The sequence below is a fragment of the Hippopotamus amphibius genome, chromosome 9 (genome assembly GCF_030028045.1).
Source record: "Hippopotamus amphibius kiboko isolate mHipAmp2 chromosome 9, mHipAmp2.hap2, whole genome shotgun sequence".
Lineage (NCBI taxonomy): Eukaryota > Metazoa > Chordata > Mammalia > Artiodactyla > Hippopotamidae > Hippopotamus > Hippopotamus amphibius.
Genome location: NC_080194.1, coordinates 24,320,042 through 24,342,859, shown reverse-complemented (window position 1 = coordinate 24,342,859; position 22,818 = coordinate 24,320,042). Strand labels below are relative to the sequence as shown.

Sequence of the window (22,818 nt, the reverse complement as noted above, 5' to 3'; positions counted from 1 at the left end):
TTTGCACACAGACTAGTTACTTAGCTGAACCACTGATTTCCAAGTACAGACTCTTCTGAAATGCTATGATGAGGGAAGCTTGCCCTGATTAGTTTGTCTCCTTGACGCCTGCGGTTCAAATGAGAGCTGGACAGTGAAGCTGATTGCAGAGTTTGAAGGTTCTGCCGTATGCACTAAGATTTACCTTCTTCTAAACAGGACACACTCCTAGCAGCTTCTGTGTTTGATAACTTCTTCAGGGTGCTCCTAATTTTCTTTTAATGAGGATAAATACTTGATTATTGCATGACCACACCACTGAATGAGGAGGGAAAATGTTGCACAATCATTATCTACTTTGTCAGGCTTTCTATTCTGTGCATGTCTACCCATAGTAAATCTTCTGGACCAGGGAGAAAGAGCCATTTTATTTGCTAAATCTAAGGGGCTTCAAACATAATTCTTGCAGTCTAAACAATAACAATTGCTTATTGAAAGAATACCAGGCAGCCTACCTCAGTGTAGGTGTTTTCCCCCAAGGTCACAGGGCAAGGAGGTGGTGTGGTCTGTATGCAGAGCCCACATTCTTAACACAGAACAACACTCCAGTGGAACCAGGCAGTAGCAGACAAGAGGGACAAAAATACTGCATGGCTTCTCAACTATCTTGTCAATGTCACCTGAAACCCACACTGAGTCCTCGCACCCATCATCTCAGAAGTTTTAGGTGTTTATGGCTCCCACAGCAAAATCATCTGAACACGGATACAGACTGTGGACCAGAGTCAACACAGACATGGGCTCAAATTCTGGCTCTGCCCTCTGACATTAGGCAAGTTTCTTCGCCTCTCTGTCAGACTGGCCTGGCAGCTGTTTCTCACCTGCTGCCCTGAGAATGAGAGAAAGCTGGCACTGCCAGCGCCAGGCTAACACCAGAGCCAGGCTCCCTTTTGTCTCCTCCTCTAGTGCCGAGGCAGGCAGCATCTTGAATGCAAAAGGCTGCCCTCCAAGCCCTCTCCTGCCTGAGTTCGTTTGCCCCCTGTGCCTTGGCATAAACACTGGCGTCAGAGCTGCCACGGGATGGCCCCTTTTTCAGCAGACTCCCCTTCCCTCCGTTCCCCCCCCCCCCCCATTCCACCAGGTGGACACGGGTTTTCAAAAATAGCTATTTATTTGCTTAACTGCAAGGGGTGGGAGCAGCGTGATCTAGGGCAAAATCAATTACTATTTTTCATCTTTGACAAAGTAATTAAGGCCATAGTGACTGGCTAATTTCGACGGAATGGCTACGCAGTGATGGATGCGGATTTACGGCCTGCTTGGCGGCGGTGCCCAGAACCGGATTATCACCCCGAACAGGCGGCGCTGGAGGGCGGGGGTGGAGGCCCGCAACTGCAGGACCTGAGCCTTTTCTTCTTGTTCTTTTTAACACTGCGGCTTCCTCCTCGGCGCTTCCGAGCGCAGACACACACCCGGGCGCAGGACTAACCGACCCTGACCTCCTGCCCCCCGCACACTCTCTCCTGCCTTTGCACCCCTACCCGGCTGCTAGGCTGGTGCCCGCCACTCCGCAGCCGCGTTGGCTTCAGAGCAACCCCTCTAGGTCTCCCCGCTCCGCATCCTCCCTCCTCTCTCCGCGCGGCCCCTCCTCTGTAGAATCTTGCGGCTGTAAGTGGGGGGAGGTGGGAAGCCAAAGCAGCGCCTCAGCCAACCCCCTGCAGCCTGCGCGTCAACCGCCCCCGAAGGACCTGACGCACGTCGGGCGCCACGAGGGACCCGAGTCCGCCCTTGGCTGGGGAGGGCTTGCAGGCGAAACGTCAGCCCCGGGGAGCTGAGCCGGGGAGCAAGGCGGCGGGGAGAGCAGTTCTCCACCGCCGCTGCGCACGTCTCGCTCCCGCCTGGGCCTGGACGTCAGTGCGCCCCGGAAAGTCGGAAAGTCGGTGCGCTGGCTGGACGCTCCGCTGGCACCGGGCACTTGGCGGGGGCGTCTCAAATGCAAATTTCGAAAACTGACTTTCGAAGTCGTGACTCTCTCTTGGAAGTCGGCCCAGGGCCCGCAGAGGGAGGCCTACCCTGACCTAGGGGTGCGCCTCCTGGCGCGGAAATCGGGGGCTACCAGGCCTGCCCTTTACAGTTCTCGCATCCTGGTTTGGCTCTTTGGAAGCTGGGGACTGTTTCCGAAGAAGCTCCCGGCAGAGCCCCTCGGCTTTCCCCGTGGCTCCCAGAGTCCGGGGTGTTTCCGAGCGCCCAGCAGGGCCGGAGCAAGCGCCCCTGTGGGATTCCGGGCCCCACCTGCTCTCCTGACCCTCCTCCAGCGAGAGCCCACTACAGCCCCACCTCATCTCCCTTCCTCCCCCGTCCCCGACCTCGCTGGGCTTCCCTTAGAGCAGTCCTCCGGGGAGAGCGCGATCGGCCCCCAGACGGCCCTGTGGGAGGGTTTGGGAGATTTTCCAGGGTTGGAAGGCGACTTTCTGAGCCTAAGTTTCTCCAGCTTTCAGACTGGGAGTTTCTCAAAGGTTGTTGTTAAGGCTAGATGGGGTAATTCATGGAAAGCCCTTGCGCGATTTTTCAATATTGAGAGCTTAATAAATGTTAAATCAAAACTACAATAAAGAGCGGCCTGAAACCCTCAAGGAAGCTCTCTTTAGGGAATCAGTCCCCCTTCCATAATCATGCAGACCGTGGGTCTCTAGCCGGCTGCCCTCGGAGGGGCCAGGCGGCAGAAGCAGTGAGCTGAGGCATCCGCGTGCGCTCAGGCGACTCGGAAGGAGGCGGGAGGGGCCCCGCAGTAGTGCCCTGGGCGCCCACCGCAATCTGCCGCCGCAGCAGCCTCGCCTGCGGCCGCCGCAACATTGCCCTCCCGCCGCCGCGTGGGGACGGCCTAGTCGAGTGCGACGGCGCCGACCCCGAGGCAGTGGGCAAGGCTGTCAGCAGCAGGGAGGGGACAAAGTGCTTTCCGTAGCTCCCTATTTCTGAGACCTGGAGCTCCCTGAACCAGCCCGGCCAGAGAGGAGAAAAGGGAAGCGTTTTGCTGCGAATCCCCTGCTAGTCTCCAAACCACACCTCTGTAAAGATGTTTTCCCTTTCTTATGATTATAGCCATTGCTTTGTACCAACAGGAAAGTCCGTCTTTCTATTGCCACGGCCACCTCCATCCCAGCCACAGTAAGGTAGAACGTCCTCTGGTGGCATCCCAGAGGGCCAGCCCCTGCCGCCCAGTTGCCGCAGATGGTCATTTGGAGGGTCTGTAACACCTTGCGCTTTCAAATCATTCCTGGCTGTGGTGAATTTTTACTGAGAGGCCTAGGAAGAAAGAATGGATTTCCTCTGACTTTGAAAGTGACCTCAGGACCAGGTCAGTGTTGGAAATAATTTCCTTTTTATTTCTCTGTAATATTTTCAGAGGAGCTTGAGAAGTACAACAAGAATAGTCCTAATTTTACTCAGGAATTTCTCTTAATTGTGTTAATGGAGATAAAATAGAAATGCAAACACTAGACCTCAATTTTTAAGCGAAAAACTTGGATCCCTCCAACACTGGTTGACTGGGAGAGTGGGCTGTGGAAATCTGAAGTCCCACACTCAAGGTTGGTACAGCCTTATAAACACAGGACCCATGTGCACAGCCATTGCAGAACTGTGGCACTTTGTGCAGACCCTCGATTTTTTTTGAGTAATGTTGCAAATCCACTGCCTGCAGGTTTGGAGAGGTAGCAACGGGATTTAGCCGAAGAGAAAGACGGAAACATGACAGTGATTTAACTTCTTCCCCTGCATCCACCTCGGCAGCCCAATCCGCTCCGTTGGCGGCTGCGCCTCTGCTTGGGTGCAGTGGGACGTGTCTCTCCCATGTTTCCCTTAATTAGGAGGAGGCAAACTTCTGTCATCCCCTCCCGCCAGCTTCGGTTTAGTAATCAGACCCACATGAGTCACGACGAACACGCAGCCCCCTCCCACCCGAGTGACAACTGGCCAGCGTACTCTCGGCTGTTGTCCCTTTAAAACTCGAATCCAAGGAGGTAATGATTTATCAAACTTGTATTATCAAGAAAATGTCAAACGAAGGGCACCTTGCTTTGCACTGACGCAAACCTGGCCTTTCCCAAGGAGATATAGAAAGCGCCTCTCTTGCTGGAGCCAAACCCAGTCTTGTCAATAGCTGGTTTCACTCTCTACCCGTTCAAAATCTGTTGCCCGTTTCAGACATGGTGAGTGTTTTCTTTTGTTCTTTTAAGAGGAGATGGGGCTGTGAGAGTAGGAAGGGCAGATTCGTTTTGGATATTTCTTTTTGAAATGTTCTGTGCATTCTGGAAAGCAAAGGGAGGACAATTCTCGCAACCGTAGGTACATTGTACTTGTGAGCATCTCCTGCGGTCGGAAAGAGGTTTCCGAGGCTGTGGAGCTGAGAGATCGCAGGTGTCTCCCAGCCCCGCTATTCTGGGAACTGTCCTTGGTGCTGAAAAGCCAGGTGCCGGTACTGAAGAGAGCCGCTGTGGGTCCTAGAGGCTATTGAGATAAGAATGCTGGATGGAGCTGAGATATTTAGATTTGGTGCAAATGAAAGAGTTCTAATCTGTGCATTTGTGAAAGAAGGTTAGACGAGAGGCTGCGGTTGAGGTGAAGGTGATATGATTATTCTTACGGTATAATGATAATAATTGGTAGTAGTATTTACCAAGCCCTGAAAGATAACACACGGGGAGAAAGTGGACAGAAAAAACACCGTTGGCAGTTATTTTCATTTGAACCTCAATTAGGAGAAGGCAAAGGAAAATTACTCATGAGCTTTGGTTCCCAAACCAGTGTAGGGGCATGGATATTAAATTCGTGTGAATAGTTATTCTTGGGGAGTGGGGAGGACCAAAAAACTTCTCATGTTCTGCTACATACCTGGGAATCTGAAAGTGAATGTAGGTTGTGTAAGATAAACCCAGTTACTATCTTGTGTTTGAAATCTGGTTTATTATTGTCCTTGTGGTGTTGTTACTGTTATTTTGGTCGTTACCCTTATCCTTGCTTTGGTTACCTGGTGGGCAGGGGTGGGTTTTGGAGGGCTGAGATTCCCACAACCGATTTGGCCTCAAACACTCGCAGGTGCCAGGGCATCAGCTTTTGTGGCCGCAGCTTGTCTATCGCTTATTAAAAAAAAAAAAAAAAAGCAATGTGCATTGTTGAATGACAAAGGAAATGGGGCGGAAAATTAAAGAATCTTTCTACAATGGTGATGGGGACGTGGGCACCTTAGACAGCCGTGATGTGAAATCCAAAGAGGGCAAGAGCTCATGGCTGTAGGGTGATTTCCACCCTCCACTTCTCCCGCCTCCAAAAAAACATTTCTGCATCTTTTCTTAGTTCACCTTCTATCAGGGAGGAGAATATTAGCTTCTTTATGTCATCCAGTTATCCACGAGATGGGCAGATTGAGAAATACTTATTACGGTTTTTCTCGGAGAAGGAAAAAAAAAATCCAGATTCCAATTCCCTAGATATAATGTCTGAACCCGAGTTGTGAACTGTCTCTATATGTATATACAGGTATTTTTAAAGCTGCCATGACTTTTTTTCTTTTCTTTCTTTTCTTTCTTTCTTTCTTTCTTTCTTTCTTTCTTTCTTTCTTTCTTTCTTTCTTTCTTTCTTTCTTTCTTTCCTTCCTTCCTTCCTTCTTTCTTTCTTTTTCTTTCTTTCCCTCCCTCCCTCCCTCCCTCCCTCCCTTCTTTCTTTCTTTCTTTCTTTCTTCCTTCCTTCCTTCCTTCCTTCCTTCCTTCCTTCCTTCCTTCCTTCCTTCCTTCCTTTCTTTCTTTCTTTCTTTCTTTCTTTCTTTCTTTCTTTCTTTCTTCCTCTTTCTTTTTTTTGCACGAACCTCACGTTGTGTTTGCAGGATTGCGGTGCTCCCAGGGAAATGAACAAACAACCGGCCAACAGCCTGGAGGCGGTGGTGGCGCCGGGCCACGACGATGGCCCACGCGCGCCCAGGACGAGCCCGGAGCAGGAGCTTGCCGCGGCCGCCTCCGCGCCGCCGCCGCGTGTGCCCAGGTCCGCTTCCACCGGCGCCCAAACTTTCCATTCCCCCGACGCGCGAGCCTGCGAGGCCGAGCGGCCGGGACTAGGGGCTTGCAAACTCAGTAGCCCGCGGGCGCCTGCGGCCTCGGCGGCTCTGCGGGACTTGAGCGAGGCGCACGGCGCGCAGGCCGCCCCTCCTTCGGGGGGCGCGGGGCCCGGCAACGCGCTGCACTGTAAGATTCCGGCCCTCCGCGGCCCGGAGGGGGATGCAAACGTGAGTGTGGGCAAGGGCACCCTGGAGCGGAACAATACCCCGGCCGTAGGCTGGGTGAATATGAGCCAGAGCACCGTGGTGCTGGGCACGGATGGAATCACGTCCGTGCTCCCGGGCAGCGTGGCCACCGCTGCCACCCAGGTAAGCAGGTCGCGCTCGAGCCGCGCCGCCTCCTGCTTCCCAACTGCGCGAGAGGCGAGCCAGACCGAAGCGGGTGCACGTGTGCTGATGGGGAGACCGGTTGGCAGTGCCAGGTGATGGATGCGGGAGGCAGCTTTGGGGCTTCGGAAACTCGCGCTGCGCTGGGGTCGCCAGTTTAGGGCTCGAGGGCTGCAGCGACCCTGCCAGAGGGATCGCGACCTCAGCAGCTGCCGCTGCCTGCCCCTTCCCAGCCTCGGATGGTAGCGGGAATCCAGGTTCAGACTCATTAAGAAGTTGAGGCATTTAGATTCGCACCCCTTTCTGCAGACAGGACTCCCCCTCTTGCTAACGACTGGGTCTTTTTTTTTTAATTCTTAATTTAAAAAACGAGAAGAAAATACAGAGAAAAACATGGGGGGAATAATAATTTAAGTCCTGTAGGCCTTGTACTGTGAACTACATTTATCACGAGAACTTAATTTGATGAGAAGTGGTTTATATGAAGCCACTACTGAAGTTTAAGCCTCAGAGCCTATCTTTTCCAAAATCTGGTACCCGATTTCATATATATGAAATATATATATATGAAAAAATATATGTTTTTTTCTTAAAGTACCTCTCTCAATTGTATAAGCTTCAGGCCCCCACAAACCTGGATTCACCTGTGCATTTCATCCTTTATGCTCAACCAGAGGCATGAAAAACAGACAAAGCAAATTCCAATCCTGAGTTAGGGACGAGGCAGCTATTATTGGTGGCCTCCTCCCATATGGACTTCTGTCTTCTTCCTCCTCCCTCCAGTCTCTCTCCCCCCTCCCCTGATTTTCCCTCCATCCTGTTTCATGTACTTCAGCTCTTCCTTTCCCATTGCTTGTCTCTATGCTATCTCCTCTCCTACTCTGGGCTCAAGAGCTAAGCGTGTGATTCCAGCAGTGAGCTCTTGAACCAGAACAACTGCCTGTGTGAGATCTAGGGTTTATATAGCCCTTCTTAGTTACTCTAGTGTTTGTACACACACACACAGACACACACACACAGACACACACACATACCCTTAGCCACATGCCCACACAGCAAGAGCTCAGCTGTTAAAATAGCTAGAAATGGACATAAACTTAGGCTTTACCACTCGCCCTTTCTTTGGGTTCACCTCTGGAGCATTTGGCTGTGTGCATTAACTGCTTGTGACAGCATGTGCCCAACAGTGTGACCCAGGTGGAGGCAGAAAATTTGTTTCGAATGCCTTGCTTTCCGCACTGCGGCAAAAGGAGCCGGAACTCCCACCCTTTCTAGCCCTGGAAGAATTGAAGCAGGGAGGCTAGAGGTGGTATGTGTGTGGGAGGAGTATAGCAGGGATATTAAAGATGTCCAGTACAGATCAAGCCCTGCCTTTGCCTATTTTCAGCTCTGCCCATTTTTCTGATTTTCGCGTTTCTGACATCTACCTCCTTCTCTCTCTCCAAGACCTCCTTCGCATCTTGGCAGCTGCTTCTTTATCCTCCATGGCCTGTGAAACAGTGTAGATGTGCTAGGTTGCTAGAATAGGAGGTGGAGGGTGATTGTAGAGATGTAAGCCATGCAGTGGCTTAGGTCCCTGGAAGCTTTGTGTGGTATCCAGGTGTCCTGAATATTTTCTGGGTTTGTTTGAGGTGGCTTTACCTGCAGTTTTTTCTGCTTTGCAGTGAGGCATTGCAGAACCTGGGACTGCCCCAAGAAAGCATCTTAGTGTGAGCTTGGAGAGGTGAGCCCCAAAGATCTGTGGACTGCAAGAGCTGGAGGGTGCCTCAGGGGACAGTGGCTCTGAGCCCCTCGGTTTCCAGATGGGGACACAGAAGCTCAGCAAGAGCCGGTGGCTTGCCAGGGGTTATCCAGCTGGGAGGATAAAGTTTAGACCAGAACTCAAGATTTTCAATGACCTGTCTCTTTCCATGTCTATTTCTCCATTCTTCCTCTTGTTTCACCCCCACATCTCTCTCCTTGCTACCTCCCTTACCCCAGTGCTGAAAGGTGCCCCCTTCAATGTGTTGATCAGGCAGGTCCTGCCGGTAGGCTTTAGAGAAAAAGAGGCAAGGGCTCTGGCTGGCTTCAGGCATTGCAGCTCTCTTTCTGGCCTTAGCATGGACTCCAAAAAAAGAAAGGGCTGAGGGAGGGGTGTGTTGAAGAATTTGGGGGGGAGAGGTTGGTTAGGGACCTGCTTGCTGGGGACTCTGGGCATGATATTGGGGGCCTGCCTGCCAAATGAACTCTTGGTCAGGGGTTGGGGATGGAGGGACCTGCTTGCAATTAACCTACAGGTTCAACCTACCGGTTTGGGGAAAGCTGCTTGCTGGTGTGACTTGACTGCAGGATTTGGGAAAGAGGGGTTCAGGAGTCTATTTAAGATGGATTTTCAGATCAAAATTGGGAGCCTGCCTGCTGAAAGACTCTCAGTGCAGGGCTGAAGGGTCAGGGCCCTGCTTGTAGATGCATCCTCTCTTCAGAATTGGTGTCCTGCTTGCCGATGCATCCTCGGTTGAAAAGTCGGGGCCTGCTTGCCGGGAAGGACCCTCAGCAGTGGGGGAGGGGCGGAATGGGGCCTGCTTGCGGACCTACCGGGGCTGTTATCCGACAATGTGCTTTTCCGCCCCCAGGAGGACGAGCAAGGGGATGAGAATAAGGCCCGAGGGAACTGGTCCAGCAAACTGGACTTCATCCTGTCCATGGTGGGGTATGCAGTGGGGCTGGGCAATGTCTGGAGGTTTCCCTACCTGGCCTTCCAGAACGGGGGAGGTATGGCTTTTCCGCTCTTTCCGCCTGCGGCGCGGTGGGGCGGGCACTTGCGGGTTGGGGGGGGGGGTGGCGGGGAGAACCCAGAGCTCCGGGACGCGGGCTGAGAGGGGAGGCTCAGAGCAGCCTCCTCACATTCCAGCTTCACGCCCCCTCGCCCCCCCCCCCCCCCCGTAGGCCTCCCCGTGAAGCCGGAGGGCAGGGGCTATTGTAACTGGTTGGCACTAGATCCAGGAGGCTTTTACATGGAGATGGAGCTCAGGGGAGATGGAGTCCCCCCCATCCCCCACTGGTCCATCTTGAGGGGCCTGGGTCCTGATTCGAGTGAGCATTTATGCAGGGAAGGTCAAATCCTTATTTAGCCCACAAATATTTCAGTACCAATGTACTCCCCGCATTTAAACGACTTTAGAGCCAAGAGCTGTGTGGCCCTGGACACCGAATTAAGGACGTTTTAAAATGACAACCTGGAAATCTGAGCGCACATAGGAGAATTTGGGAATGGGTGCTTGGGGAGCAGAACGCAGGATGCAGTGGAAACAAGGAGATGGGCGCATAGAGGGGCTGGGGGTTGTGCTCTTGAAAATCTATTAGACGTACCCACACACGTACATCCTCTTGGGCACAAGCCGGCCTTATTTTGACTTTAGCAAAAATTATTTTGCAAAAATGGTCTCCATTTCACTTGTCCTCACGGGACAATGGAAGGAAAACCGTTTCTAATATGAGGAGGACGCCAATTAGGCACGCGGCAGCTGCCAGGCCTCCCTCTAGGATCATTGTATTGGTACCTCTCCTGTACCCACTGAGAAGGGACCGGACACATTCACGATCCCCTTGGCTTGCCCTGGCAACGCTGAGATGCCACAAGGCAGGGCTCACTGACTAGTCAAGCCCCCTCTAAGAACAGGAGTTTGCACCTCAGATTCCCTTTCACAGCTTGTCACCTGGACCAAGGAGACCAGAAGTCGCCCCTCACCATACCCCATCGGGTTATGCAGCTTAAGTGTTTTTTTGTTTGTTTGGTTTTGTTTTTTGGTTTCTCCGTGCACTCCAGGCACAGGGACGAGGGACAGGTGCAGCCGCCTGCGATGATGAAAACGGAAAAATGTTAATATCCCTCCCCCTAATTCCAAATTAGGACATGTTGACAAGTATTTATGAGGAGCGCAGAGCGTTTGCCATCAGGGCTGCCCTGGAAACAGAAGAACAAACGCATGCTGGCCACACACATGGGCGCCCCAGCTGTGTTTCCGCTCGGTTCTGCGCAGGGAGTCCCCGGACCAGGGTGCTATGATGTCTTCCGATGCTAGGAAAGGGGGCAGACACCCAGGACAGAGGTGGGGAGGGGGTTCCAGTCAAGGGAGCGCAGAAGCTTTGCAGCCCTGCTGCTCTTTGCTCTCCCAGGATCTGCGATCTGGGGAGCGCGGACGGGGAGGGGGGCCGGGTGGGGGCGGGGGGCGGGCTGCGCAGGGAGTAGGGCGTGGGGAGGGAAGGCAACCTCTTCTGCACTGCGGCTCTGGGCCCCTTCCAGCCGGTGGAGAGCTCGGTTCCTCCCTCCCAGGAGCAAAAGAGAAGGGTTGCACAGTCCACATCTTTCTCTAAAACCCATTCAGGAGAGGATAAAGCAAGAGCCCTGGTTTTACTCCCTAGCAGCCCATGGCCTTCCTTGTCTGCAGAGGTGGTGGCAGGAAAGGTCCTTCCAGCAGGAGGAACAGACAAGAGAAAGATCAGCTTTCTTTCTGTGGAGCCCAGTGCTCTGGGCTCTGGCATCTTGAGTCCTGAATTTGTTTTGATTCTGCAATGACATGCACTGCTCCAAAGATCGTGGCTATTCCCCAAGCCCCTACTAAACAACCTCAAAGAATACTTGAGGATAAAGGACCCCAGAGAACCCTCAGCAAGTCTGTGGAGGCCTGCCAGCTGCTGGTGCTCTAGACTGGGCGTTCTGGGGAATACAGATGAAGGCTCAACAACATCAGGGGCCCACGGTCTGGATATGACACCCACAGAAATATTGTCAAATGCTCAGCACCTTGGGAGAGGTACTGTGGGAGGATGGAGAAGGGAGACTTCCGGTAGGAGGAAGCATTTGAGTTGACCTTGAAGGATGGAAAGGACTTCCCATGTGGAGAAGGAAGTTGAGACCTGTGTGATGGCTGAGGCAGTGGGGAAAGGAATGTCCCCGCCACCAGCCTGGCAGAGCACGTCCAACCCTTGTTGGCAGAAGGTGTGCAGGTAACTCAAGTTGAGGGCCCCTGGAGGCCAGCTTAGCAGATTTTAGATATTTGGAGGGCTGAGGTACCAATGAGATTTCACCAAATCTGACTCCAGTTGTGAATCAAAGGTATGAATTTGTTGAACATTGGAAGGGCTTAATTTGGGGACATTGAAGTACTGGAATAAGAAAAAGAAAAGAAGAGAAAAGACTAGAACCCACCCAGCATGCAACCCCTAGTGACCCATCCAATGGGGAATTGAAAAAAGAATGTGTTTGCAGGGTTCCCTTGCACTTTTAGAAGATGGCTCTTAAATGTCCCTGGGTGCCTGTGGTTGAGCTGGAATACCAAAAGCTTCCTGGAGAAGGCAAGGAAGCTCCCTCCCCATGGGGGAAGGTAGAGCCTGCCGGCCTGGGCCTCCCTAGGCTCTCATCTCCCGCTCTCTCTTTCCAAGGTGCTTTCCTCATCCCTTACCTGATGATGCTGGCTCTGGCAGGGTTGCCCATCTTCTTCCTAGAGGTGTCCCTGGGCCAGTTTGCCAGCCAGGGACCGGTGTCTGTGTGGAAGGCCATCCCAGCCCTACAAGGTGAGTACCCCCTTGCTTCCCAGCTTCCTCAGCCCTCCCCTGCCCTCTCTGGCACCATGTGGCCCCTGGGAGGGACACCTTCTTCTGTGATCAGGAGAACCCACTCCTTCCTTCTCTATTTGATCGGTTTCACCACTGGGGCCCACTGAAGAATGGCCCAAGATCGCCTCTGGTATCGTTCTATTCCCAGCAGAATGCCTCAGTGTTCCTGGTAGACACAGGGTCCATTCCACTGTTAAGCGTACCCATCTGTAAGAGAGAGCCAAGGCCTAGGTCTGCAATCTGGGCCCAACTGTAAGTATTCCACAGGATTTGGAGGAAATGAATCCCTGGAACTTTTGCTTCCACAGGCTGTGGCATCGCCATGCTCATCATCTCCGTCCTAATAGCCATCTACTACAACGTGATTATTTGCTACACACTTTTCTACCTGTTTGCCTCCTTTGTGTCTGTGCTGCCCTGGGGCTCCTGCAACAACCCTTGGAACACGCCAGAATGCAAAGATAAAACCAAACTTTTATTAGGTAAGTTTGGATATACCTACACTAGGTGAATTATTCATTCATTCAATGAACATGAATTGAGCATGTAGTATGGTTGCCAGGTTCTATGCTAGGTGCTGGGGGCACAGAGATTAAAACCAACATCAAGTATAGTTAATTCTAATATTTAAAGAACTCATGGCCTAGAGGAGGGGTAATCACATTTTTGTTTGCTTAAGAATAGCTGGAGTGTTTGTTTAAAAAAGTAGAATTACAAGTCCACCAGATAGTCTGATTTACTAGGTTTGGCTGGAGTCAGGTCCCCAGGTGCCTCATAGGCATGGTGCAGCTTGTGAAGCAAGGAGGTTCAGAGTCTAGGAGAGTGATGCGTGTGGTCCTGGATCCATACTTCACAAAGTGCTGCCCGGTGTGTGAGGTGAACATGAGAACAGACACTTACACTGAGGACTCTGATAGAAAAGTGCAGACTGCAGTACCTAGAAGAGGGGAAGCCTGCCTGGGGAGGCAGGGAGTGTTCCTGAGGGAAGACTGGTTCAGACCTGAAACCCACTGGGACTTGAGGACTTGGGGGAACTGTCTGCTTGTTGGGTCAAGGGCTAGAGTGTGACAGTGAGGAGGAGCAGGGCAGAGTGGCTGCTGAGGCTTCTGGTCTGTAAGACGTTTTTGCCCCTGATGGTACGTGTGTTTGGGCCAGGTAACTTCTCTCTGGATCTTGATTTTCCTCATTTGGAAAATAGAAATATTGGGTTGACCAAAAAGTTTGTTCAGGTTTTCCAGTAAGGTGTTATGGAAAAACTCAAATGAACTTTTTGGCCAACCCAATGCTAACTACATTCTTCATGCTATCGAAACGGAGGATGTGATCGTAGTTGGAAAAGCATACAAATAGAAAGTGCTAGTATCAGTTGCTTTGAAGGCGCCAATCATTTTCATGGACACCAACAAGCAAGTGGTTTCTTCTTTCCTCGGCAGATCTTTTATTCCTTTTAAGCTGAATCTGGTTGAACCCAGAGTCCTGTGTTGGTCCCCCAGACCAGCTCTTTTGCCCTGACAGCCTGCACGCTGCAGAACTAGGAAGTTACTTAAACGCTTTGAGTGTGTAAGAGAGAAAGATGATCTGTCCTTCCCACACCCCCAGAGAGACACACATTCCTGAAGGCAGTCATTGATACTGGAGTGTTTTTACACACATGTGTGTGTATGTGCACACCACATCCAGCCTCCACCTGGAAAGGCTTTGAGTGAGCCTGCAGGAGAGCTGAAGCTGGAGACACGTGCTCATCAAACTCAAACCCAGTGCACCTGAAGTGCTTAGGAATTGGGGGGGGGATGGGGATTTGTGGGAGTCACAGTGTGGGGCCCACTAGTGGAATGAAGAGTCAGTGTGCCTAGACTCTCTGAGCCTCAGTGCCCTCATCTTTACAATCTCCATGTGGATGGAGTCTTAACTTAGAGCAGTGGTTCTCAGCCCAAGCTGCCGCCCAGCAGAATCAGCTAGGGAACTAGCAAATCAAGACATCACTTAGGGTCCAGCCCAGACTGATTAAATTGGGCTCTCTGGGGATGGAGCCTAGAAATCTGTATTTTCACAGTTCCCCAGCTGCACCCAAGTGTAAACCACCAGGTTGGTGTTTGTCCACATCCCTTAATAATAATAATAATTAGGCTGCCTTCAACCATGTTTGGGATGGAGTGCCCACCTTTTATCCTGCAGTCCCTCCCAGTTCAGGGTCACCTCTGCAAAGCTGCTGTCTGAGAGAACCCCACTCGGTTAGGGAGCTGTTCACAGATTCACAGCCAACAGTCTGCTGCCAGAATGGATTCCCCAAATCGGTTGCCATTTTGGCAAAGTGCACTTTCCGGGATGTGGGGGTCTGGAATGGAGAAAAGCCTCAAGGTCATCCCAGTGCTCTGTCTGCCCTTCCCAGATTGTATCTGGGATGGAAGTCACTTTCCAAGGGAGTGCCTGCTGGAGGAGGGCTGTTGCTTTGATCCAGCCTCCAGGGAAGCTTCCCTGGGCCCTTCCGTCCGGGACCACGTGGGGCATGGTGATCGGTGTCCTGCAGCTGTCCCCTGGGAGGGATGGTAGTTCAGATATACTATTCTCCTCTGCTAACAATATCCACTAATGTTTGTGCAACACCTTAAGCCTTAATGATAATAGCCAGCATCACTTACTACATACCAAGCACCATGTTAAACCCTTGAACTCATATTACTGATGTTAAGATGGACGACAAACCAACATATGGGTTAAATTATTATTTCCATCTTACAGGTGAAAAATCTGGAGCTCAAGGTCATAAAGCTAGCTCTGTGGTAGACGCAGGCTTTGACCCCAAGTTTGCCTACCTCCCAAAGCTATGGTCCTAACCGCCATGTTAAATGCTTCTCAGTCTACAAACCCGTTTCATAAATGACATCTCTTCCTAATAAGAGCCCTGTGCGTCCCAAGGGGTAGGTGACACAACCACTATTTTGCAGGTGACAGAGTAGACTCTATGCCTCAGAGGGTGAAAGCGTCAGGCCACAAGTCTCAAGGTAAAGCCAGCACAAGAATTTAGGTCTCACGACCCCCAATTCTGTGCTCATCCAGGGTTCCTGGAGGTTCTATTCCATAAGTCCTGGGTAGCGTGATGTCCGTCCAGGTGTTCCTTAACTGATGTTTGCAGCTGAGGTTCTATGGGGTTAAAAAGAAAGCTCGTTTGAACAGCAGTTTGACTTAGTAATTCCATTTCTGGGGATCTATCTTTAGAGGAAAATCAGAGACACAGGTAAGGACTATTTGAGATTGTTCATTGCAGCCACGTTTACAATCTAGGAAAACACTTGAAATGGATGTGTAACAAAAATGCAATAATTCCATGGTTCAAATAAATTATAGTGCATCCATAGGTTGAAGTATTCTCTAGTCATTAAAGATGAATATTCATAAAACATCGGCACATTGTCAGTGTATCACATTAGATGTAAAAGCAGCATACAGATTTATAGTATAATTTCACTTTTACTAACAATATGGAAGGTGATACACAAAATGTTAACTGGTGGATTTGGGGCCATTCTTTTTATTCTACATTTTCTATCAGGGACGTGTATTTATTTTAGTCAAAGAATACATATGTATATGTATGTGTACATGTGTATCTCTCTATATACACACACACATATATATAGTGTGTGTGTGTATTTTTTTTTACAGCAAGCTGAGCGCAACAACTGGACCAGGAATGTGGGTAGGGGCACCCCTGGTTTTGTGAAATTGTTTGCCTGGCTCACATTATCCCAGAGAACTTGAAAGGTAGAGTGAAGACCTTGTCGACTGGTACAAACCATAAAAACGATGCAAGCTCTGAGCAGAGAGAGACAATGGACATTTTTCACTCTGATTATTCCCTGCAAGCATACAGACAGGCTGGGCAGATCTTACCTCATTCTTAGCCAGTGCTTTAAAATTTTTGTTTTGTTTGTTTAAAATGGAAGTAGCAGACTGGAGAACTCGAGGTTTGGGGGGGCGGGGGGTGAAGGGGAAGCTGAGATGAATTGAGAGAGTAGCATAGACATATATATACTACCAACTGTAAAATAGATAGCCAGTGGGAAGTTGCTGTATAACAAAGGGAGTTCAACTCGAGGATGGATGATGCCTTAGAGGACTGGGACGGGGAGGGTGGGGGGGGGAGTCGAGGGAGAGAGGGAATACGGGGATATGTGCATAAAAACAGATGATGGAACTTGGTGTACCCCCCAAAAATAATAAATAAATAAATAAAATTTTAAAAAATTAAAAAAAAAAATAAAATGGAAGTAGCAGTCCTACCCTCCACCCCCCACCCCCCCGATGGAGTCCCTGCATCTGTTCTTCGCTGGGTTATCCACACTTGACCATGTTCCACGACTGTGGCCAGGCTATCCTTTGTGGAAGTATTGATCCTTTGGGGTCCTGGGGTATCTTGGAAAGGGGGGTGATGGCCTGACTTGCAAAGAAACAGGTAGCTTTGTAGCCCCGCTGCTCTGCTGGACAAGATGGGAGTCCAGACCGTGATGTCCCAGGCTGCCTCCCAAGTGGCCATTCTGAGAGAGGCTTGTTTAGGAAATGGAAAAGCTCCCTCCCCCAGTGCAGTATTCCACAGATGACCTTCCAGGCTCACCCTCACCCTCAGCACCCCGCAACCACACTATCCTGTGATGGCGGGCAGCTGGACCCAGGGGAGGGGGGATAGATCCCCGACCATTATGACCTTCACTCATATAGCAGGGAAGGCTTTATCCCATGGCCCTTCAGGTCTGCTAGGCTCAAACTGCCCGGGAGCCCTGCAGTACCACTCAGATGCCAGGACCATATACCTGCTCCAGCCTCGGGCAAAAGCCCTGGCTCAGTCTACCGGTAGAGGCTGAGCTTGCCATGCATTTCTAAGGTGTATATTGTGACAGAGGCTGTCTTCCTTAGGGGCATTCAACCCTCCAGGCATCTGTCATGTTGAAGGGCTAACCCCTGCCCTGTCGAGTGAGACCAGTGACTGTTCTTTGAAATTAGGAGCTAGCTGGATCATTTAAAAATGGGAACCACCATTTCTATTTTTAGAATGGCTTAATTTTCATTAGAACTTCAATGATTCCCTTTCTCCCTAGTCTTTCATGTGCTTTCATTTATTCATAATTGCCTTAGTAAAGAGAATCCCATTGGAACAGCTTCCAATTCAGCCTGATCCTTATCGCTGGGCTTTGTTCGGGGTTGCTGGGCTGCAGAGCTCGCCGATGACATGGCCCATGTTCCATTGCTGGCCGACCTGAAGGCGCAGCGCGCTGGGAAGCATGCTTCTGCCGCCCAGTGGTAGGAAGGGATATTGCAGGAGGCTTGAGGCTGCAGGGAGCCCTGCTGCAATGCCGCAGGGACGCTGTGACCTTGCACTGCAGCAGCAAGCAATGATCCAGAGATGTCCAGAGACCCTCTCTAGGGAAGCTGCCCACGTGCTTCTCAGTGGCAGTTTTGGAAGCAAGCGATTTGGCGCTTGCCCGTGTGTTAATGATCTCTTCCGTCTTAGGGGAGAGTACTTTTTGGCAGGAGGGTGAGAAATAACTTCTGTGCTTACTCACAGAAAAGGAATATGGATGGTGCATTAATTGTTTTCATTTAGGTCCCTGCTGGGGGAAATAAATGCTTCCTCGGTAAATAGTTGATAGTTATGAGGTCAGAATCCCCCTGAAACTCTCTGTTATTTGATTAAAGAAAATATTGAATAAGAAGGTATTTTGAGGACTCTAAAAGTGGTGGTTCTCAAACCCGGGAAATTTTGCAGGAGCCATTTGGCAGTGTTCATAGACATTTTTGATTGTCATAACTTGGGGGGGGGGCAGTGGTGGATGTTCCTGGCATCTAGTGGGCAGAGGCCAGGGACGTTGCTAATACCCTGCAATGCACGGGACCACTCCCCACCACAGAGAATTTTCTAGTCCCAAGTGTCAGTAGTACTGCTGTTTAGAAAAACTCTTGTCTGAAGAATGAATCAGAGGGAAGGGGTTCTTATAATTACTGTTTTAAATTTTATCCAATGTTCTGAGATATTCAGGGGGAATGTGTGGGAGGTGGTAGATAGTTTATGGCTGGCAAGTGGGATTGAGAGATGATGTTGAAAATTAGAGATGCTCACTCCATGAAAAGGCGTAACAATGACCATTGCTTTATGGCTAGATTTTACTGAATCCAACTGTGTCTAGGCATTGCGTAGTGAAATTTTTTCATTCATGATCTATCTCACTTTATTTAGTTCTTGGGACATCCTTCAAACTAGATACACAATTATCAGAAAACAGAGGCTTGGACAGATAAAGGAACTTGTCCAAGCTCTCAGGGCTGGTGGAATTCCTGAAACCACAGTTTTACCCACTTTTCTGTTCCATAGAGGGCATGAATTTGGAGTCCATGCACCAGATCTAGGCTGCCTGTGCTTTTCTTGTTTGTTTGTTTTTTCTCTTGATCCACAGTGTTTAAAGACAATTTGGCCTTATTTCCAATACTTTAAAATGGAGAGATTTCATGTAAATATCCGGATTTTCTGCATCTTTGATCAGAACACCTGGAAAAGTGTGGCACTTATTGGTACAGTTGTCCCTTGGTGGTCATGGGATTGGTTCCAGAAGCCCTTTCAGATACCAAAATCTGCAGACATTCAAGCCCCTTATATAAAATGGTGTAGTACAATGAAAACAGTATTTAGCCAACCGCCTTCAGAATTTCAGTCTGCAGTTGGCTGAATCCGAGGGTGTGAAACCCACGGATGCACAGGGCAGCCCATACTCTCTGTTTTGCCACAGCTGTTTACCCTCCATTTTGCTTCTTTCTCATTTGTATCACCAGCCTGACTTCTGAAGGTGTTTCAGTTTATGTTCGCTGCTCTCTGCTTCCCAGTAGAGTGGTTACGAGCACGGCCCCCAAAGAGAGTGACTGTTTGCCTCCTGATTCTGCTGTGTGACCTTGGCGAGCAACTGCACTTCTCTGTGGCGGGTTTCTTTACCTGCAACATAGAGATAATAACAATACCTACCTCACAGGGGTGATGTGAGGCTCCAATTAGTTAATTCATGTAAGACATTTAACATAGTACATGGTAAGTGCCATGTGAGTGTTAGTTATTGCTGTTCGTGTTACTTTTCACTTCTTTATAAATTAATATCCTTTGGCATTAATCCTCGTGGACTCTTTATCTAAAATATCTTTCAGGTGATCGTAGAGACATTGTAATATGGTCAGAAAAGCTTCAGTTTCTTCCTATTTAAAATGAGGATAATCACAGGCACCTCCCAGGTTTTCTGAGGCTTTCACCAGATAATGGTTGGTAAAGCATCCAGCACGGTGCCTGATACACTAAGACTCACCTGGTCAGTTCCCTGTCCCCATCCCAGCCTAGGTCAGGCATTCTGAACCTTGGCACTATTGACATTTGGGGCTGGATAATTCTCTGTTGTGGGGGGCTGTCCTGTGCGTTGTCCGATGTTTAGCAGCCTGCCTGGCCTCTGCCCACTAGATGCCCATAACACCCTGTTCCCCAAATATGACAACTAAAAATGTCCCCAGATGTTGCCAAGTGCCCCCGGTGGACAAATTCATCCCCGGTTGAGAACCACTGTATTTGGTCCTGTTGCAGGCTCACGAGCACATGTGAGAGTGCAGAAAGCATGTGGCACACGTATCTTAGGGGACCATCTGTATGTCGGCCGTCGTGCCAGGCAGTGGGTTCAAGGTGGGCTTATTAGTAAGCCTTCTGTGGCAGTAGCCCTGCAGAAGGTTTACTTATGTCCTATTAAAATTCATTTCTGCAAGGCGTTTATTTTTGGTGGAGTCATAAGGATCTGGGTTTGAATCCTGATTCTCTTCCTCATTAGCTGTGTGATTTTGGTAGAATGACCTAACCTCTTTCAGCCTTTTTCCTCGTCTTAAAGATGGAGGCAATAATACCCACAGCATAGACTGTTGTGAGCCTTATGTGAGGTAATGCATGTAAAATGCTTAGGGTGTAGAGAGCGCTCCAGAAATGAGAGCCATCGCCACCAGGATCAGGCACTGCTGGGGGGTACTGGGGGCTCTGGGATGAATAACACACAGTTCTGGGGTTCATCTGCATCTAGTTTGGCTCACTTAATACTTTCCCAAAGTTACTCTCCAATATTTGGCAAATATTTTTGGCTTTTGTTTTTACGTTGCTAGAAAGACACATGTCTATTTTCTGCACAGATTTCACTGCGTTTTCATTCTTTCTTCTCCTAAACAGATTCCTGTGTGATCAATGACCATCCCAAAATACAGATCAAAAACTCGACTTTCTGCATGATGGCCTATCCCAACTTGACAATGGTTAACTTCACCAGCCAGGCCAATAAGACATTTGTCAGTGGAAGTGAAGAGTATTTCAAGTAAGATTTTTAAAAAACTTTCTAAGAGAAACCCAGTGAATTAGTGAATATCCAACTTGTAGACTTAGAGGGGTGGGTTGCCTCCCTCTGCACCCTCCCTTCCTACACAAGCTCCAACTGGTCCCCATCTTATGGGAGTGCGGGCCAGTGCTGCCAGAGCTTCCATTTTACAAGAGAAGTTGGAAATCAAATATGAATTTTTATGTGTCTCTCCCATTTTAAATGTTAGCGAACCAATTAAAATGAAACACTAGTGTCAAAATGCATATATATCAGTGGGCCCCTGGTATGTGGTCTTACTTAGATAGTAAGAAGTGGTCACTACTGTCCCCACTAGTTCTCCTGAGCACCGTTAATTTCTATTCCAAATTTCTTCTCCTGTATGGACTCCGAGGGCACTTGAGTGTTTCCTGTAGAAGACAAGGGGCAGTTAGGCTGAATGAGGAAAAACATTCCCCTTTGAAGATAATGTAGGACCAATGAGGGTGAGCCTTGATTCACCCTGAGCACTGAGAAAGGAGGCTGACCCCATGGTTGTCTAAAATCTGGTCACATCATCCATGTGGTCAGGTGTATTGTAACGTGATTTGCAATTTTCTTTTGGTGGCTTTGCTAATCCTCTGGGACCAGTCTTAGTTTCCAAGAGGGAATGTTACCAGGAGCTTCTTGGGGTCCATCCGAGATCCCTTATTACATCATGGAGAGTTGAGATGGCTAAGGGGCCGTGGAATTGTTGACTAGACGGCCTACCCATTGCAGGGTGGGGACGTGGGGGTTGGAGGTCCTTGTCAGTGCTTAGAAATATGGTCCCTAAGGTTTGGTAGCCCAGGGCGGTTCCGCCCTTGGTGACTTCTACTCTCCTCTTGAGCCCAGGTTACCCCAGGGGTTGAGGCTAAAAGAGCCCCAGGTTGCTCTTGTGAGCTGCAAAACAGCCTCTCACAGAGTTGCTGGCTAGTTGGCCTGAGGGCAAGTTGCTGGCTACACCAGGAGGGGTGCTGCCCCTTCTGCTTCCCTCAGCAGGTCAGGACCCTCGGCCATCACGTCTGCTGTCCTGTAGAGTCTGGATGCAGGCTGCAGAAAGACCCTCACCTGCACGCACAGCACTTTTCATCGAGGCTGTGTGAGTTGATTGTTAGAGTCGAGGGGATTGTCCCACCTAGCATCAGGTCCCTGAAGCTGCCTCCTGTCCCCAGGGGTGAGGCTGCCTGCTCGCCCTCTGGCCAGGGATGCAGGGGTTGCCAGGCAGGACAGGACAGCTTCAGCTTATACGCAGGTGCCAGCAGCCACTACAGATGAGTGCCAGCCCTCTTCTGTTTGTGGCTGGTTGTCGTCTTTGAATACGTTCCTTGAGTCAGGCCCAACCAGCCCTGCTTTTACATTTCAGCCAACCTCAGCCCCCGGACTTGCCTGTCACAACCTGAACTAAAATACACAGCAGCATTTTTAATTCTTTTACTGTAATGACTCTGTACTGATTTTTAAAAATTTAATGGTATACATAAACTATTGGGGTACATTCTCATAAAAGAGTAGAACACTACAGAAACACACAAAAAATCATCCTTGACAGTTTAGAGTTTCTGTTAGTGACGTGTCCTTATATAAAGACATCAACTCTGTAATGCCCGTTGCAGGGGGTGCTGCCCCAGGACCGCGGATGCTATTTGATTTGTTGCACTGCTCCTGGGGCAGCTCCAGGTGACAGTGGAGCTGACGTAGTCTTGTTCAGAGCCCGCCCAGGGTCATAGTTAATTTTTTTAAGTTGAAGTATAGTTGAATTACAATATCACGTTAATTGCAGGTATACAGCACAGTGATTCAGTTATACACACATGCACGTGTGCGCACACACACGCACACATTCTTTTTCAGATTCTTGTCCCTTTTAGGTTATTACAAAATATTGAGTATAGTTCCCTGTGCTATACAGTAGGTCCTTTAGAGCCATAATTAATTAAAAGCAAGGTAACTTCAGTTGGTCTTGCTGCGGACAGCTGTGGGAGGGAGCCCAGATCAGCAAATCCCTCACAGCCTGATCTGATCAGGTCCCTAATGGGGAGGGTCGGGGGATGCTGGGATTTTGTTCAAGGCTCTTAGCTCTGCAGGAAGGTAAAGCCTGTAGGGTGTCACCTACCCCACCATGTCCTTCCCCTCCTTCCTCCCCTCCCTTCTCTCTCCTTTCAATTCTAGGTACTTCGTGCTGAAGATTTCTGCAGGGATTGAATATCCTGGGGAGATCAGGTGGCCACTGGCCTTCTGCCTCTTCCTGGCTTGGGTGATCGTGTATGCGTCCCTGGCGAAAGGAATCAAGACTTCAGGAAAAGTAAGAACTTGTGTTTATCTGAGAGAAAGCTCTGGGACACCCAGGGCTGATTGTGTCGTGGAGCAGCCAAAGGGCACTGGGAAGAGCGTCAGGAGGCGTGGGTGTAATTCCGATTC

General features: G+C 49.8%; 1 protein-coding gene across 1 annotated transcript in view; it reads left to right on the top strand.

Moving 5' to 3' along the window:
• Positions 1 to 1,275: 1,275 nt before the first annotated feature.
• The window catches only part of SLC6A5 (solute carrier family 6 member 5), a 54,375-nt gene continuing 32,832 nt past the window's right edge, over positions 1,276 to 22,818 (top strand). Inside the window, exons 1-11 of the mRNA XM_057749333.1 lie at positions 1,276 to 1,363; positions 1,828 to 2,434; positions 2,658 to 2,905; positions 4,183 to 4,187; positions 4,295 to 4,453; positions 5,858 to 6,394; positions 9,025 to 9,163; positions 11,834 to 11,965; positions 12,316 to 12,489; positions 20,238 to 20,379; positions 22,570 to 22,702. Of these exons, the coding sequence (XP_057605316.1) occupies positions 1,276 to 1,363; positions 1,828 to 2,434; positions 2,658 to 2,905; positions 4,183 to 4,187; positions 4,295 to 4,453; positions 5,858 to 6,394; positions 9,025 to 9,163; positions 11,834 to 11,965; positions 12,316 to 12,489; positions 20,238 to 20,379; positions 22,570 to 22,702 (2,364 nt within the window). The remainder of the gene's footprint in view (positions 1,364 to 1,827; positions 2,435 to 2,657; positions 2,906 to 4,182; positions 4,188 to 4,294; positions 4,454 to 5,857; positions 6,395 to 9,024; positions 9,164 to 11,833; positions 11,966 to 12,315; positions 12,490 to 20,237; positions 20,380 to 22,569; positions 22,703 to 22,818) is intronic.